At 46.4% G+C, this 19,385-nt stretch overlaps 1 protein-coding gene across 4 annotated transcripts in view; it reads left to right on the top strand.

Annotated features, from left to right (window-relative positions):
* The window catches only part of LOC146074811 (PALM2-AKAP2 fusion protein-like), a 121,821-nt gene that overhangs the window by 93,323 nt on the left and 9,113 nt on the right, over window positions 1-19,385 (top strand). For all 4 annotated transcript variants that reach the window (XM_083183350.1, XM_083183344.1, XM_083183336.1 and 1 more), the window contains exon 3: window positions 17,741-17,919. In XM_083183350.1, the coding sequence (XP_083039476.1) occupies window positions 17,741-17,919 (179 nt within the window). The remainder of the gene's footprint in view (window positions 1-17,740; window positions 17,920-19,385) is intronic.

The following is a 19,385-nucleotide window of genomic DNA, read 5'->3' as shown; positions in this document are numbered from 1 at the left end:
GCAGTTTTACTTGGCCTCGCAAGGTCCTCTACAACTGGAAGCCTGCGAAAGTCAAACTTACTCAGACTGCAGTCATATGCTGCTTTCCCACTGCCTACACGGGTAAAGACCCGTTTTTTTTAAACGGGTCTTTAAACGGGTAAGAGCCATAAGACTCTTTCCCACTGCAGCTTTTAAACGGTAAATTACCGTTTAAAAGCTGTTTTTGTCACATTCACACTTACCCGTTTAAAAACCCGTTTAAGCAGTGTAAAGATAGGGGGGGGGGGGAGAATTTAAAAAAAAAAACGGCGTGGGGTCCCCCCCACTGCCGTAACCAGCACCAGGCTGAAAGAGCCGGGGCTGGTAATAAAAAATCAGGAAACCCGACAAATAGGGGTTCCCTGATTTTTTACAACCAGCCCCAGGCTCCAGGTCCGGGGCTGGTTCCCAAAATACGGGGGACAAAATGACTAGGGGTCCCCCGTATTTTAAGAACCAGCCCCAGGCACAACCAGCCAGCAGGGTAATGCCACAGCCGGGGGACACTTATGATATAAGTTCCCGCGGCCAAAGCATTAACCCTACCGACCAGTCAGCCTGGCCAGGGGCCCTGGGGGAGTGGGGACCCCCCCAATAAAGGGGTCCCCCCCCCTCCAGGACTTACCTGACCAGGCTGAAGCCTGGTGCTGTCCCCGGTGACCCTGGAGCGGTGGTCACCGGGCTGATGGTATTGTGTAAAAAATAGAATAAAAACCATTGTCTTTTACTGGTGAACTATGAGTCCCAGCAAGCCTCCCCCGCAAGCTGGGACTTGGAGAACCACAAGTCCCAGCCTGCGGGGCATTAAAGGGCCCGCTGGGTCTTGTAGTTCCACAGTAAAAGAAAGAGTTAAATAAACACACTGACACACGTGAAAAATAAAAGTTTAATACATACATAACACATACATACTGATACTTACCTATCTTGAGCCCGTAGGTAGCCCTGGTCCTGATGTCCTGGTCCGTGTCGGCGTCTGTATCCAGTCGGCATCCCTGTCGGCGACGGCGTCGGCGGTCCGGAGTCCGAAGAAATCCATTTGGGAAGCTGTGGAAGGAAATCCTACTCACCTGTCCCAGCGCGACGTAGTCCAGGTAAGGTCTTTGCAAAAAAAACAAACCGACACCTGAACCAAGCGGACAGCTGAGAGACGCACGGTGTGTTTACATCGTGCGGCTCCGCCCCCGAATGCCGCTATTGGCCGCCTTGCGGCCTAGCGGCCAATCAGGAGCCGCTAGGCCGCAAGGCGGCCAATAGCGGCATTCGGGAGGCGGAGCCGCACGATGTAAACAAACACACGTGTGTCTCCGTCAGTCCGGTCTGGTTCGGGTGTCGGTTTGTTTTTTTTGCAAAGACCTTACCTGGACTACGTCGCGCTGGGACAGGTGAGTAGGATTTCCTTCCACAGCTTCCCAAATGGATTTCTTCGGACTCCGGACCGCCGACGCCGTCGCCGACAGGGATGCCGACTGGATACAGACGCCGACACGGACCAGGACATCAGGACCAGGGCTACCTACGGGCTCAAGATAGGTAAGTATCAGTATGTATGTGTTATGTATGTATTAAACTTTTATTTTTCACGTGTGTCAGTGTGTTTATTTAACTCTTTCTTTTACTGTGGAACTACAAGACCCAGCGGGCCCTTTAATGCCCCGCAGGCTGGGACTTGTGGTTCTCCAAGTCCCAGCTTGCGGGGGAGGCTTGCTGGGACTCATAGTTCACCAGTAAAAGACAATGGTTTTTATTCTATTTTTTACACAATACCATCAGCCCGGTGACCACCGCTCCAGGGTCACCGGGGACAGCACCAGGCTTCAGCCTGGTCAGGTAAGTCCTGGAGGGGGGGGGACCCCTTTATTGGGGGGGTCCCCACTCCCCCAGGGCCCCTGGCCAGGCTGACTGGTCGGTAGGGTTAATGCTTTGGCCGCGGGAACTTATATCATAAGTGTCCCCCGGCTGTGGCATTACCCTGCTGGCTGGTTGTGCCTGGGGCTGGTTCTTAAAATACGGGGGACCCCTACTCATTTTGTCCCCCGTATTTTGGGAACCAGCCCCGGACCTGGAGCCTGGGGCTGGTTGTAAAAAATCAGGGAACCCCTATTTGTCGGGTTTCCTGATTTTTTATTACCAGCCCGGCTCCTTCAGCCTGGTGCTGGTTTCGGCAGTGGGGGGGGACCCCATGCCGTTTTTTTTTTTAACGGGTAAAGGGCTACCCCTTTCCCACTGCCGAAAAAACGGCTATAACACGGTAAAAACACTGCTTTTTACACGGGTAACAAAAACCGGTATTTGTTACCCGTGTAAAGCAACCTGGAGCTTTCCCACTGCAGCTCTAGCCGTTTAAAAAGGCTAAAAAAACGGCATTTACACGTGTAAAGCCTGCAGTGGGAAAGGGGGTAATAGATGCACATCTCGATTGATGGTGGTGATGTACGTTCCGAACTGTAATTGCATTGCAGTTTTATGCATCCTCCTGCACTTGCAAGCAGGTTAGCATAACCCATCCAACCTGAATGTGGACCTAATGGTGCCCACACAGGGTGCGAAGGTCGGATGGTTTTTGAACTTTTTTGTTCAAAATGAATCGTGTGTAGTTCACATCCCACCCAAAAAATCTATGAGTATCAGCACTTCACAAACACTACTCAGACACAGCTAAAGAAAACTAATATGGGGTCTACTAAAACTTCCAGCAACTTAAAAAGAAAAAAAATACAGTAGGTTTAACATTGAGTGCAGTTGTTCAATCTTCTGCATATTTCTTTAATCCGGCAACTGAAATTCCTTGTTCCTTTGGTGATAATATACGAACAGCAGAGAAATAAAGGAATTTCATTTGCTGATCTGAAGAAGTATGCAGAAGACTTAACGACTCTGCACTATGGGGCCGATTCAGACCCATTCGCTGCGGTCTGAATTCGGCCCCTTTCCCGGTGTTTGCACATGCACGACTATGCGAATGCGCAAACCCCAGGAGCAAATGGCTTTGGTGAGTGTCATACTTGTCGGCCCATTCTCTCCGGGAAGGTAGGGCCGGGCAGGACGCGGCAGCAGGGGAACACCCACCATTTTATGGGCATACCCATATAAACACTGGGTGTTCCCCTGCAGACACAGACGTGGCAATGGCTGCTTGGGGTGGCGCTTACATCACATGACGTCAGCGCCAACCCCGAATTTGGAGAACAGCGGCCGCTAAAAAAGTCAGTCTAGGCTGACTATTGTTGTCGAAGGCAGGAGAAATCATTCGATGGTGAGCGGTGAGGGGATGTGTTAGTGTACACATCCCCTCGCATTTTAGAGAGGTGATTCTCATGGACATATGCAATCTAGCGAACTGGTCTGGTCTGGTTGAATGACCTGGAAAAGAAATCTGCTGCTTTGCCAACCAGGTACAGTACCAATTTTTTAGAAATATGGCAGAGGGCAAATGCTTCTCTGGGCGAACAGAGTTGTACTGGCATACAATTTTGCAACCCACCATGGCAACATATGAAAAGAATTATGGGTTGGGTGTTTCAATGTTATTTTGTTGTATTGCACAACCGCTATGTGCAGTTATTTCTATGGGTAGTTTGGACCTGCTTCATTTTATTCCCTCTCCCCTGCCTGGGTTAATGCCATCTGCTAGAAATTACAAACCAATTAGCTCACTGGGAAAGAGTTCACAAAACAAATGCATGTTATGTACATAAGTATTGTCTAGTAAATCTCTTCTCAATAGAGGATTTTCTACAAAGTACTAGAGGATAAGCTCGCATTGAACTAACGTGACAGGAAAAAAACACCATCAACAAAATACGAAGCCATTCTTCTTGTGCCAAAAATGTTTTCAATCAGTGTGTGGTAAATCTAGGATTATCGATCAGTAATACTGAGCAGTGCACAATTGCAAGGAATACATCAGCTTCTGCAATTAATAACAGAACTATCTATAACACCAGCTTTTCTTATGGAAACACACAGAAATGGACATAAATATGAGCATACCTCCCAACATACTGGCCTCTGTGATCAGGACCTGTGCGCGGCTCAGCTACGCTTGCAATGTAAAAGGGACATGGCCTCGTCTACAGGGGCGTGGCTTATCTGGAATGTTGCTCCAGTCAGCAATCTGAGAGCTGCTGGCAATGCCCCCAGCCCCTCTGTCTCACTGAATGCATCTATTCACTGCTTTGTGGAGAGCAGGGGGGATTCCCAACTGCTCACCCCCCACCCCTTCCCCACCACCACCACAGGACAGTCCCCCCCCCCCCCCCCCCCCCCCCAAAAAAAAAAAAAAAAACAGGGCTGTCCTGTGAAATTCAGGACATTTGGGAGGTATATTTATTAAAGTTTGAATTTTGTATTCGATTTTAAGTTCTTATTAAACATGATTGAAATGTCTTGGGATTGGCAAGAGCTGACTCGCTGAAGCAATGGATGTAGATTGAACAGCAGGCATTAATCTCCATAGCTCCATTGTTCCCCACCCCTCCCAGCTCTTCTCACCCTACCATTGGCCCTACATTGTCCTGTTGAATATCTGTTTGAAGGAATTCCTCCATTTCATATGAAACCTCCCCATATTGACTGTTAAAATATCCACCTCCGCCCCAGGCTGGACCTTAGAGCCTTCCGGTGTTGGTTAGACAGGGGCATCTTTCAAGTGCAACATGTGGTGACTGGGGTCAGGATTGCATCCTTTGCTGACATACAAGACAACTGGAAACTAATTCATGGGGAATTCTGTGGATATTTGCAGATATGTCAATTTCTTCATTCTCTGGGTCCCTCCAACAGCCTCTACAAGACCCTAACACCTTTTGAACTTCTTTGTGCTGGTTCCCCACATCATTCCAATTTCTTTGATATATAACCTCCTTTTGGAAGATGCAAGTTTTACTAAAATGTAGAGGAGCCCATACACGCTCCGTTGTGTCCGGCTCCGTTCAGTACTATGCGATGCGCGCTCCCACACATCACATAGTACGGTACAAAAAGTATGTGCTGCACATACTTTTTGAACTAGCTACACATCACAGTGCATGCACCATGCATGCACAAGGCATGCAATCCGATACGATGTGTACTTTAAAAGGACAGAACGGAGCCTCAAAACGGAGCGTGTATGGGCTCCATAGGACCTGGGGAAAAAAATGTAGGACCTGGAGTTGGGCGAAGCGATGGAGAACAACTGAGTTAAGATATTTTGTTTGGCGCATGCATGCTCTCCTAGTGTTGGTGTTCGGGATACCCATTCCAAGTTAATTTCCCACTGGTACAAGTGCCCATATGCTCTCTCCTAGAATGGAATTGGGGTACCCAATGTTGGCTGGCGGTGCTCAAAAGCCCCTGGTAACCCACTTCACATTTGGTGGTAATGCGACCACATGGTCGGACGTTCTTAAACTCTCCGCAGTCATCATGGGAGAGCCAATTCCCTCTGATCCATTGTTGTGGATGTTTTACCTGTCCCTTGCTCCCATCTCAAGATATAAAAAATCTTTACTGTGCCATGTGAATAACGCTGCGAAGTCAGTTATTCCGGTAAAGTGGTGCTCCTTCTCTCCTCCAACAGTTAGAGACTGGTTCAATAGAATCGATTTCTATATGGAGATATTCTGTATTCCACATATGGTAACTATACATCCTTTAGAGATATGTGGTTCCGCTGGTTAGACTTCAAAGACTCCAAAAGCTTCAAGGATATTATCACATCTGTTCCCCCTTAAGCCTTCCCAGGCCATGTAGGACTTCCTAGGTCAGTGATATTCTGGCTTTGAAGCAGATTTATTGATATATTCTTCAATTTTATTAGTTTTATTTATAATTGTACAAGTAGTGTTTGCACTTATATTTTTTATCCTTGTAGTAACCGGAGCTGTGAAATCAAATTAGCATTCTTATTCACACATCAAATGCCACATGTACTGATATTCAATTTTGAAAATAATTTCAAAATCAAATTGATGTTTGACTATTGATTTTGCATTCAGTTCATAGTATCCATTTCAAAATCACCTGTAAAATCTATAAAAAACTTTATCATTTATTCCTAGCGGTCCAAACATATCACAAACAAGAGTCTCCTGTAGTTTTTCTAACTCTGGTTTGCTTGCATCTTCAATGGTGGGGTATTTGCACATGCACAGGGCCAGTACAGTACTTGCCTTGTTGTACACTGTGCCCCCTAAGTCGCAGCCTGTTACCGTTGGAGGACAGGGAATCCAAAAAGTAATGTGCATTGTGCCTGTCTATGAATGAGGCCCATAATTATTATACCCACAGTGAACCATGTGGTTTGGTCACCTTTTAGTACAGATATGCGAAATTCCTCTTGAATTCTTTTCAATTGATTAATACATCCCAAATTATTGTATTTGTCTCATAGAGCCATAACAGCATTATTAATATCTGGTCTGATTTATTAGCAAATGCTATGGTGATTGCAGTTGAGATTGTAAATATTGATGTTCTGCAAAATTGTTAAAAAAAAAAACAAAAAAAACAGCAACTCTGAAATGTCCAGAGACACCCAGTAAAGCAATCGCAGAGACTCAGAAGTGGCGTACACATTCCCAGTACAATGGCACATCCTTTTATTTATTTATTTACAGTTTCTTATATAGCGCAGCATATTCCGTTGCGCTTATCCTTTCATAATCGTCAACTTGAGTATTCCAAACTAAAATGACATCCTGCATATTTACCACCGGATCCGATACGTAATGCCGGCGGTCGGAATCCCGGCGGTCGGAATCCCGACACTGGAATCCCGACCGCCGAAATCCCGACATGGGGGGGACGTGGATCGCCCCCCTTGCGGGCTCGCTGCGCTCGCCACGCAGCGGGCCCGGTGCCTCGCTACGCTCGGCACGCTATTTTATTCTCCCTCTATGGGTGTCGTGGACACCCACGGAGGGAGAAAGTTTCGGGATTTCGGCGGTCGGGATTCCAAACACCGGGATCCCGACCGCCGGCAAATTGACCGCATCCCTTACCACCATTTCCCTAACAGCGTCTGACTGTTAATCACTCTGCAGAAAGGTAAACGCTTCAGTTGTCATCAATTAAGAAAATCCTCTTGTTTCCTAGACTAATAAAATTCAGGCCGGTTTATAGTTATACATAATTATGCCAATCTGTGCCATCTAGGACATGCAATAAGAGCCAGACAGCATCACTCGCCTACACTGTGCACCCCCCTACCCCACAGGGCTTCAACAACCACTAATACCACATAATCCTACTCACCCTGGGAATCCTGGGCACTCATATAACCACCTTCCAGAAGTTTGGCCCTCCATTCATATGTAGAAGGAAAATAAATTAATGGCACATCTAATTTTAACCATCTGGAAGAAACAGACAGACCCGCACTGTCTGTTTATTCTCACCCCCAAAACCCAAGTAATACCTTCCCCCATTAAGTTCCTCTCCTGAGCAGCTGACCCAAGGGCCATATTTCCTTAAGTGCGGTATAATATAGATATTGCACATAGCAACAATCAGATTCTACTAATCATCTATCTAGCACCTTCTAGAAGATAATAGCTAGATTTTGGTATGGGCAACCTCTCCACTTCTATAACCGCAGTTTAGTAAAATATTCCCCCAAGGAGACGAGAGAAGAGAAGAACCTGGCAGCACTGGGCACAACCACTAGTTAGATGGTGAATGACGGGTTTGTATTATCAGTGATCGTATAGTCTTCTAGAATTTCCAAGAGACTCCTGGATTAGAAAAATACATTCTAGACCCATAATAGAGCAGAAAATTAACCCAAAAGGCAATTTACCTGCCGTAAAGATAGATGAGCGCTTGATTTAAAGCCCTGCCCACTTTTGGTGAATACAATAACACAATTAGACTTGATGTTTCTTGGAATGCCCCTTCCTTCTTTTCTTAACTCCCCAGTGGCAAACGCAGATGTAATCCAAAATCTCCCACTCTGCAGGGCATTGGAGTAAGCAGGTGAGTCTGGGGGAGGGGTAATAGCCCTGTAAATTGGTCTTCCTATACACTGGATACCGTATGGAATACAGTATTGCTATTTAACAGTACAGATGGTCTTTAGCAGGGGTAGCCAACTCCAGTCCTCGAGAGCTACATACAGTTAATGTTTTGCAGGTCTCCTCACAAGATCACAAGTGAAATCTGTGGATCTTTTAAAATGTGTTAGTAATGAATGCACCTGTGTACCTGTGAGGTACACAGGTGCATAAGTAGTGCAACATACATACATTAACTTAAAAGAAGGAAAAGAAACTTGATGCACGGTTTCATAAAACAAATACAGATACAATTGTAATAAGACACAAGTGCACCAACACATCACACTGTGGCCATCAGTATATACCTGCTTGCCGGTTGGAGCTAGCAATTTATAATGAGACTGGCTCCACGGCCATTGTAAGCAATATTAAATTGCATAGTGTGTATACAACACCAGCATAAAAGGTGTTCCTAACAGTTCACCTTCTAATTATTATAGCAATGGTAACATGCCTCCTTAGAGGCACTTAGGTGAATATAAGCCTGCTTGCAGGAGTCTAGTGCAGTGTGTCCCGCTAAACATGCAATTATTGAAAGGATAAAACATCTGACGCACAATCTAGCCATTATAGTGTATCTCTATCTGCAATACACACTTATAATCAACACACATGTTTAGCCAAGCGGTATTACACTAATCACGCTACTATCCTGATCGCTGAGATTATACACTGTCTGGTTATACAAATAAGGAAAACACTCTTACAATTGGTAGCGCTGTGCAAGGCACAGGATCTATGCTTTAATTGGGTAAAAATCCAAGCAGGACATACTGCTCAGTCCAGAGAAACACATCAGTGTTCACTAATTAATATAACGGATCTGTCAGTCCTGGATAAAACCGGCGCAACACATATTTAATCCTTATTTTTTATATAAATCTCTGCAAAACAACGCCTCAACTTATTTAAGTACAACTAAGCATAATTAAAATCTCTGCAAAGGTTGCAGCCTACCAGCAAATCAGATTGGAAGGTCTGCAGTTACTCATACATAAGACCATACATACAGTGGATAGAGAGGTGATTACACGTAGGGTGACATTCTATGGAATGAGATTTTTTTTTTTTGCGATTTTTTTCGCAAAAACGTCCGAAACCGCATGTTTTTCCATTTACGCATATTTAATGAGCTGCGAAAATGTGAAAAAAGTGCGATTTTGGACAACAAATTGGACATTCTGGAAATGCGATGGCTGTTTCTCGCAGCACATCGCATCCAGATGTTTTCACATTGAAAAGTATACAAATCGCATATTTAATGGTATGCGATTTGTATAAATGTGTCTAAAATTCTCCCAAAAATCAGACCAGGTTCTGATGGGCGAATTAGCCAGAACCCTGCACAGATCATTGAGATCTGTGCAGGGTTCTGGTGGAAAAAAGGGTTAAACAGTTTAAAAAAAAAAAAAACTGCACGGGGTCCCCCGCCAGAGCATAACCAGCCCCGGGCTCATTAAGCCGGTGCTGGTGACATAAAATCACGGTCCCCGACAAATAGGGGTCCCTTGATTTAATGAAACCAGCACCAGGCTCAAGGTCCGGCGCTGGTTCCCAAAATACGGGGGACAAAATGACTAGGGGTCCCCCGCATTTCAAGAACCAGCACCAGACCCAACCAGCCAGCAGGGTAATGCCACAGCCGGGGGACACTTATTATATAAGGTCCCGCGGCCAAAGCATTATCCTCCTGGCTGGTCAGCATGGGCAGGGGTCCTGGGGAAGTGGGGACCCCCCCAAAGAAGGGGTCGCCCCCCTCCAGGACTTACCAGCCCATGTTGAAAGTCCGGGGCTGTCCCCGATGCCCCTGGGCGGTGGGCATCGGGCTGATGAAAATTGTAAAAGAAGAATAAAAACTATTGTCTTATACTGTAGAACTATGAGTCCCAGCAAGCCTACCCCGCATGCTGGGACTTGGAGAACCACAAGTCCCAGCATGCGGGGCATTAAAGGGCCCGCTGGCACTTGTAGTTCCACAGTACAAGAAATAGTTAAATAAAACACACACTGACACCCAGAAAAATAAACGTTTAATACATCCACAGCCCACACATACTGATACTTACCTACCTTGCGCCTGTGGGTCGGTCCCTGGATCCAGGGTCCTGGCTCCAGGGCTGAAGAGTCCGGTTCTGCAGCCTTGGTCCTGGTTCCGGGGCTGGTCCGGGGCTCCTGGGCTGAAGATTCCGGGGTCCTGGATCCGTAGTAATCCAGTTTTTACAGCTACACATAGAATGTCACCCCTAGTTACTATACTGTGGTTACACAGTCTCATTTCAAACATCTAGTAACACTGTTTCAACTATATAGTAATCTACACTGATACGCATGGAAGGCAGAATAAAACACAACACTAATACAGTGCAACATTTTAATCACTTTATTTCTATGAATTTGCACCCATACATGTTTGTCTATATTTCGCTGGATTGCAGCAATTTTTAATTAACACAAATAAAAGGTATATTTTAACATTGAACTTGTCGATGGATACTCTCAATGGGATTCAATACACTTGATATCTGTTGAATGAGTGCCTCGGATTGGGAATCCTTTTCTCTTCTTTAATATGTACCTGTGAGGTGAGCAAGAAAATGTGAACTGCTGGTAGCTCTCGAGGACTGGAGTTGGCTACCCCTGGTCTATAGTATCAGCTCAAACATTTAAATAAGTTAAATGGTCAGGAAAAGGTTAAACATATAATAAATAAATAAATGCACAAACATAATAGAAACAGTACTGCCCTTTCTAAAGGCCCCCATACACTAGCCGATTTTGGTCAGATTTCAGCCAGATCAGTCGGATCTGGCCGAAATCGGACCAAAATCGTCTAGTTTTGATGTTCCCTCAGATCCGATGCGCGGTCCCGTGCGCATCGGATCTGCGTCGGGTGGTCGGACCTGCTGCACGTCCGACCACCCGACTTGGGACCTAGTGGGGCGGTGGAGGGAGCAGGGGGGGCTGGGGACGCTGCGGGGGGACACGTCTGTGTCCCCCGCTGCTGGGGACAGCGTCTGTGCGGCGAGAAGGTAGAGGGAGCAGGGGGGGCTGGAGACGCTGCTGGGGACAGCGTCTGTGCGGCGATAAGGTAGAGGGAGCAGGGGGGGCTGGAGACGCTGCGGGCGGGGGACACAGGCTGCATAGAGCCGGGCAGGGGGAGCCGGCCGGGAGCTGTCAGTAATGAATAAAAAAAAAGCCCATACAATGAATGGGCGGCCTGTGATTGGCTGAGCGCTCTCTCAGCCAGTCAGCAATTGGCTGAGAGAGCGCTCAGCAGCCAATCACAGGCTGCCCATTCATTGTATGGGCTTTTTTTTTTATTCATTACTGACAGCTCCCGGCCGGCTCCCCCTGCCCGGCTCTATGCAGCCTGTGTCCCCCGCAGCGTCTCCAGCCCCCCCTGCTCCCTCTACCTTATCGCCGCACAGACGCTGTCCCCAGCAGCGGGGGACACAGACGTGTCCCCCGCAGCGTCTCCAGCCCCCCCTGCTCCCTCTACCTTATCGCCGCACAGACGCTGTCCCCAGCAGCGGGGGACACAGACGTGTCCCCCGCAGCGTCTCCAGCCCCCCCTGCTCCCTCTACCTTATCGCCGCACAGACGCTGTCCCCAGCAGCGGGGGACACAGACGTGTCCCCCGCAGCGTCTCCAGCCCCCCCTGCTCCCTCTACCTTATCGCCGCACAGACGCTGTGTCCCCAGCAGCGGGGGACACAGATGTGTCCCCCGCAGCGTCCCCAGCCCCCCTGCTCCCACCAGCTCTCACCTCTTAGCCCCCCCTGCTCCCCGGGTTTTTTACATGTGATAAATCGAGACGATTTATCACATGTAAAAAATGGCACATCAAGTGCCAATCTAATCAAGCTCCCCCGGGGAGCAGCCGGGGAAGCTCAGGGGGAAGTCGGGGGCGACTTGTCCTAAGGACAAGTCGCCCTAGTGTATGGGGGCCTTAAGCTCAAAATCTCCCACTTCATGGTAAGGCTCCTGGCAGCTGCTCTCTGGTCCATTGCAATTTTTGAGGGCTCATATCCACACATACAGTAAATGTGGTAGAAGAAGCTGGTACACTGGGCATGTGCAGCAGCTCTGCTCTGTCCCCTAAACTGCATGATGTGGTGGCAGCTCTATTGATCATATTATATACCAGTGCTTTTGTTGTCACAATCTAAGGCACTTACCAAGAGGAGGGGGTTTCCGGGCAAGCAGAAATGCCCCCCTCTTGCGTTTGTCTATGCTCCCCTATGCATCTCTGGAAAATGAGCTCTGTGCTGTATTCTGGCTACAATTTAAGAATGCTATCAGCATTAAAAAGTATGAAAATATCGTAGTAACTGTGATAATAGACTAGTGGAATGTAGACACTTTCATATCCAGGTTAGTCACAGGAAATGGTTATTGTGTGGGAGGAACACTCACATTGATTTAAATTGCAGACATTGATGCGTGAAAAGTGTCTATGGTATTGTTAACCACTTAGACAGCGTAGATGTTGTGACTGTTATGATTATGAGTAAGTCCCATTAGTCATCAAAATAAAAGAAAGGATAAAATGTGTAAGGGTAAGGGGTAAGTAATGTGCAAGTTCACTTCACCCCAGTTCTCTTTAGCCTAATCCCCCTTTAATCTATCCAGCTTCATTCCCCCCAGTATTTCTGCAGCTCTATTATCCTGTTTTTTTTTTTTTCAGTTAGCCTCTTTCTGTCTCTCTAGCAAGCCTCCATCTGTCTCTCCAGTGAGACCCCTTCTGTCTCTCTAGCCCCCCATTGTCTTTACAGTAGCTCTAGCCACCTCACCATTCCTCTGGCTGCAGCCCAAAAACACTTACAGGGGTTCCTTGACCCCACAGATAGATCCACCTTTAACTCCTGCCTGCACTATTGCAGGGATCATTAAAGGTGGCAGTTATACCTGTGCCCCCTGACTGCTGGCATCAGGAAGACAATTCTTCCATTGCCTCAGAGAATTCTGCCACTGAAGGGCAATAATGTGGAGTAGTTGCTTAAAGCAGCCAGTTACTGTAGCTAGCTGATTGGTTACTTTGGGCTTCTCAATTTTATTTCCCTCCAGCATTTCATACATTTTCCTCAGAATGACTGAAATATTATAATTGATGTGGTTTTAAATGTCACAGCAGTGTCCCCACATGTCCATACCTCCCAACAGCCCCGATTTTAGCGGGACAGTCCCGATTATCAGGACCTGTCCCGCTGTCCCTCCCGCGGCCGGCAGTGTCCCGCGGTGAGGGGGGGCTGTTGGGAGTCCCCCCTGTCGGCTGCTAAACAGCGGGGAATAAACGCTGTGCGCATAGCGGCAAAATGGGGGCGTGACCTCACGGGAGAGCTCCGCGTATAGGCCACGCCCCCGAAATTAGGCCCCCCCCCCCGAAAATTTTGATGCGCCTGCGGCGTGCATCGACAGTGTCCCGCATCCTACTCGGGCAAAGTTGGGAGGTATGCATGTCCATGTATGTTAGTGGATGCTGAGACAAAAGCCAGATTCTGCTCCTCCATGGTTGGCATTGACTGGGAATGGATGTTGTGCTTGGCTATGAAGTCAAAGGGCAGCACCATTTTCCTATGAATGAAAGATGTCACCAAACAAAAGGTCTACATGAGTTTTTCACATTTATTTGGTGTACACATGAACCCCAAATGAGTGTGACGTGTACCCTCACATATGCTTCTCTATCATATTCTCCCTCTATGGGTGGTGAAGTAAGAACAAGCTGGTTTAAAAAAATAAATCATGAAAAAGTCACGTTGACTTGTGTCTACCTTTTTATGCCAAACTTTGGACCCTGTCGACTTATTGCATGTTGACCTTTTCATGTCAACAGTTTGACCCTGTCGACCTTTTGACCTATTGCATGTCGCCCTTTTAAGGTAGACGTATTGACTATCTGTCTAGACACTGTAGATCTATTAACCTGAAGCAGGTTTAGCTCGGGTTCCCAAAATGCTAGTGTCTAGCCTTCTACCTGCAACCTTACTATTGGTGTAGCTGTATCACTATAATATTGCTAGACCTTTTTATGTTTTAGTACAGCCATTTATATTTAACATCATAGTTGTCTGATTCAGACCCGATTGCATGGCTGCAAATGCACAGACTGGGCGATTATCGATAGAGTGCGCATGCACGCGGCAGTCCTGCGATAAAATCCTGATACTTTTTTGATCGCTGGCCGTAAACAAGTTGATTTATTTCTGGGAGTGCCAGTGAAAGGGCAGGCGTTGCCAAGCTTCTGAGGGGAAGGCATGTGACGTCCGCTCCGGTCAGCCTGCTTTTATCACACAGTGGGAAAATCATTCAATGGTGAGTGATTGCCAATGGATTTGCAGCTAATTGCGGGCCACAATATTTTTGCAGGCTTATCACTGCCTTGCACAGGGTGGGATTTCAGGCCTCTGCAAAACAGCAGCCGTGCAATCAGATCTGAATAACCCCTTTAGAACATGCAGCCCTTTTCATGCATATTTACCTGTTTGAGAAGGGATTCCCTGCTTCCCCAACTAATGCACAGTGGGCCTAATTCAGACCTGATCGCAGGACAGATGTGTTCTCAAAATGGGCAAAACCATGTGCACTGCAGGGGGGGTAAATGTACAGAGGTAGATTTGGGTGGGGTGTGTTCAAACTGAAATCTAAGTTGCAGTGTAAGAATAAAGCAGCCAGTATTTACCTTGCACAGAAACAAAATAACTCCCCCAAATCTAACTCTCTCTGCACATCTGTTACATCTGCCCCACCTGCAGTGCTGCATAGTTTTGTCCATTTTGATAACATATCTGTCCTGTAATCAGGTCTGAATTAGGCTCAGTATGTAGTTTGAGTATGCACAACATGTAAGCGGCATTTAACTGTTACGTTAGTGCAGCGCTTCTCAAACTGTGGGTCCTGACCCCAAAGTGGGACCCAACCGTCTCATCATGGGGTCGCAACTCCATGTTGCTGACCATCAGTCCGATGACTTTTCTATCTAAGTTAGTGATTCAAGGAGTTGTTGAATTGTCTGTTATTTTAGACTCCTCAACTAATTTTGAGCCTCCACACTGCTGCCGTGTATGTGCTGTCTGCAGACTACACATGTGATGTGATGATCTTCTGCAGTAACTGGCTGGGGTTTTGTAATTATTTTTTTGTCTGATGGGGTCCCAGAGCAAAATAGTTTGAGGACCCCTGCTCTAGAGTGTTTCAGAAATCATCAGTAGTTTCACAACTAGCCCAGTGCCTCAGTCAACTCTCAAACCCAGAAACATTATTACAAATGTTACACATGTAATTAATAGTAGTAGGGTGACATCTAGTGGAAATGTTTTACTAGAGCAGAAATAAAAAGTAATACATTGCTGTGTATATGGGATATACAGTATTTAAGTTGCATATACAGTACATTAATGAAAAACAATGACCCAAAGTGTTTACAATTGTTTAAAGAAGGATATTGTTACACAAAATATTTTCGACAGATATTTTTGTATGTACCCCGCTAATCGGCAACTCACAGATGGCGCCATCAATTTGATTTTTAACAAAGAACTAAATGACAGCATGAGGTGTTACTGCGTACCTGTAACATATTTTTTAAAGGTACATCGTATCTTAACGCGTTTCGGACACTAGGTCCTTCGTCAGAAGTGTGTTGACACACTTCTGACGAAGGACCTAGTGTCCGAAATGCTTTAAGTGTGTGGACTGCCCACCGCGGACTTGCTGCCCAGCCATTCCTTTTACTGGATATTGGATCCTTGAGCCGGCACTTGGATTCCATTTGCCTCCCCTGGTACCATCGTGGGTGAGAGATCCTGTATTGGACTGGCCTAGCAGTATTTGCCTGGTGGAATATGTTTTCTGCTTTTATACAAAGTCTCCTTTTAGACACCACAAATTGGATGGAAAGGTTGCACCCTGAGAAATAGCCCAGCTGCTTTTGCCGTAGGGAATCCCTTATATGCTATGATATACTGCATGCTTGTGGGTGCATATCACTGAATAAAAATCTCTTCCAGCTATTAAACATACTGCACCAATTGTTGTTGTTTTCTATCTCCAAAAAAACCCCAATTGTGGGGGATTTGGAGACTATCTTTTTCAGACTTGAGAAAAAGATAATTTTTCATTGGGACATAAGAAGTGGCAATCAGTACTGCTAATAAGTTATGTATTGTACTCCATTCTAAATGTATGGTTTCACTTAAACTTGGAAGTAGCACTTAATGGTGTCAACAATATTCTTTTGCACATTCGTTTTATTGTTGGTGATTGACAAACACAAATTTTGTAGACATCTGAGCTGCACAACCTCCTTTGCACTTTAATTCTAGAATAACTTTTTTAAGCATTACATATTATACAACACACCGTAATGCCCATTACATATTATACAACACACCGTAAAGCCCATTATATTTTGTCACAAACCGCAATGCCTATTACATATTATACAACACACCGTAATGCCCATTACATATTATACAATACACCGCAATGCCCTTTACATATTGAAACCATACATTTAGAATGGAGTACACCACAGTGTAATGCCCATTACATGTGGGCCACACACCACAATGCCCATTACATATTATAAAACACCCCGTTAATGGCCATTACATATTAGGCCGCACACCATAATGCCCATTACATATAAGGCCACACACCGTAATGACTATTACATATCATTCCACATAATTGCAGCTTACCTACATGCTCACTGTCAGGAGTTACATGCTTGTTGCCAGGAGTTTCTTGCTCAATGTCAGTGGTTACATGCTTGTTGCTAGGGGTTGCATGCAGCTTGCCTGGGGTTTCATGCTGGTTGCTAGTATTTTCATGCTTGTTGCGGGGAGGGGGGGGTGATTTAATGGTAGTTGCCAGGGGGGAATACATATTCATTGCAAGGGGGAATTACTTGCTGGGTGTGCAGAACAGTGTTACGTGCCTTATTACCGGGGCAAGCACTGTACCCGCGACGTTCCTTATTGCCGGGACAACCACTACAGGGGGGCGGCGGCAGCAGGAGACACGGCTGTGTTCTGTGCAGGGGAGCGGCGGCAGCAAGGGACCCACGGCTCTGACTTAAGTGGGGGGCTTTCAGTGGAGGATTAGTGGATGTGACTTAGGGGGGAACGACAGGCAGCAGGGGACCCGGACGCGGCTGTGATCTGTGTGCGGGGAGTGGAGGCAGCAAGGGACTCGCAGCTAAGTCTATGCTATGAGTGGGGGGAGGGGCAGGGGGCAGGCGGCAGGGGACCCTGGCCCTTCCCTCTCTTCAGAGTATGTCCCTTGCAACTATGCAAAGCCCAGGTGTCAGATAGGTCTATCTATCTATCTATCTATCTATCTATCTATCTATCTATCTATCTATCTATCTATCTATCTATCTATCTTATCTATCTATCTTATCTATCTATCTATCTAATTTGGGGTCTAAAGTCATGGTAAAGTGAATTCATGTTTGCAGCGCAGCTAATTTGGAAGTTATTACATCCCTTACCCCTTAGCCTGTTTTTTTTTATTTAATGTCTATTTAATAGCTAATGTGTCACAGCTTAGATGTTCAGTCCAGTGCACTCATTTCATCTCAAAGACATCTTCATAAGAGCTAATAAGTGTATACCTTGAACAGGAACCTTGTTATGGTACTTTCCGATGTTAATAAATGCCTTCTTCTCATTGCAGGTAAAATAGAAAAAGTATGGACCCCGACGTCACCAAAAGGAGAGAGTTTCCCCGTACCAACTGATGATCTGCTGGAAGATGCTACTGCATCTCAGCGGCCTAAAAATCTCATGCAAACCCTTTTGGATGATTATGAGACCCACAAAAGTAAGAGGCGTGACCGTATGGATGATTCTAGTGTAAGTAATCAGCTCATTTTCAAAGGCTTGGAGACACAATTAATGTTTAATCAAGGTTTGAGCTTATCACATATGGACTAGTTTTGTACACAGTGCTGTAACTAGGGGTCTGCTTATGGCCATGATTCATTTATTCATTGAAACATCAACTTCATCAGAGCCAAGAGAGCAGAGCAAAACGTACCTTTGTATCTGGACAAACCAAGGGCCTGATTCATACCTGTTTGCTAGGCTGTGTATGTTTACAGCCTAGCGGACAGATAAAGGCCGCTGTGTGAATCCCCGCATGCAAGGGGATGTGTATGCTTATGCATCCCATGGCATGCGTCCGCATGGGCTAAAAATTATTCGATTGATTTTTTTTCCCATTCACAGATAAAAGTCAGTCTAGACTGACCTTTATCTTGGCCGGAAATGGGCGAATTCGGGGCAGGCACTGATGTGATGTGCGTTCCCCTGCCCCCATACCTCCCTCTATGGAGCGAACGGCCTGGCGAGTGTGAAACTCGCTGAAGCCGTTCGCTCCCGGGGTTTTCGCATGCATAAACCCCGTCCATCGGTAACCGGGATGAATTCGGCCCATTACGAACGGATCTGAATCGGCCCCCAAGTTCCAGCGCAAGATGCAGATTTTTTTTTTTCTATTGGCAAATACTGGCAGCTGTTGCCTGTAGCCCACAATTGCTGGACAGATTCTAATGTCATTTTTATTTGTATTTATCTGTTAATATGGATGTAAAACGCTGTTGGTTGCTTTTTTTTCTTTGCACCCAAAGCAGATTCTGCCCTGTAATGTCTATTGTAATTGCCGGATGATATCTGAGAATGTTTTTTCTTTTTCTAATGTTTTTAGCACAGTTTTTATTTGTTCTTCCTAGTTCATAAAAAGACATGCCTTTGATATTTGTTAGCAAAGACATAAAGCCATTGAAAGAACTGCCAATATAGTGGCAGTCATTACAGTTTTACATACCATCAGGGGCGGATCCAGGATAAAATGACAGGGGGGGGCACCATGATAAAAGAGTTTAGGTGGGGGAGGAGCGGTGATAGTGGTGCCAGTGTCCATGCTAAGAGAGCAGCAGAGAGAGGGTGGGCATGCATACCTCCCAACTTTCGAAGTTCTGGAAGCGGGATGATGCTCCTGCGCGCCGAAATTTTCGGGGCGTGGCCTAATTTGGGGGCGTGACCTATACTCGCAGCTCTTCCGCGAGGCCACGCCCCCATTTTGCCGCTATGGGGGCATGACCCAGAGGCTCTGTGAGCCTCTAGCCATGCCCCCAGTCCCCTGGCTGCGGGAATAGACGCTGTGCGCATGCGCACAGCGTTTATTCCCCGCTGCTTAGCAGCTGACAGGGGGGACTCCCAACAGCCCCCCCACACCGCGGGACACTGCCGCCCGCAGGTGGGACATCGGGACAGGCCCTGACAATCGGGACTGTGTCCCGATAAAATCGGGACTGTTG

This window comes from Crinia signifera, chromosome 1, assembly GCF_055691185.1.
Source record: "Crinia signifera chromosome 1, ASM5569118v1, whole genome shotgun sequence".
Classification (NCBI taxonomy): domain Eukaryota; kingdom Metazoa; phylum Chordata; class Amphibia; order Anura; family Myobatrachidae; genus Crinia; species Crinia signifera.
The sequence above is the reverse complement of the archived record's forward strand: the minus strand, read 5'-3'. Positions and strand labels throughout refer to the sequence as shown.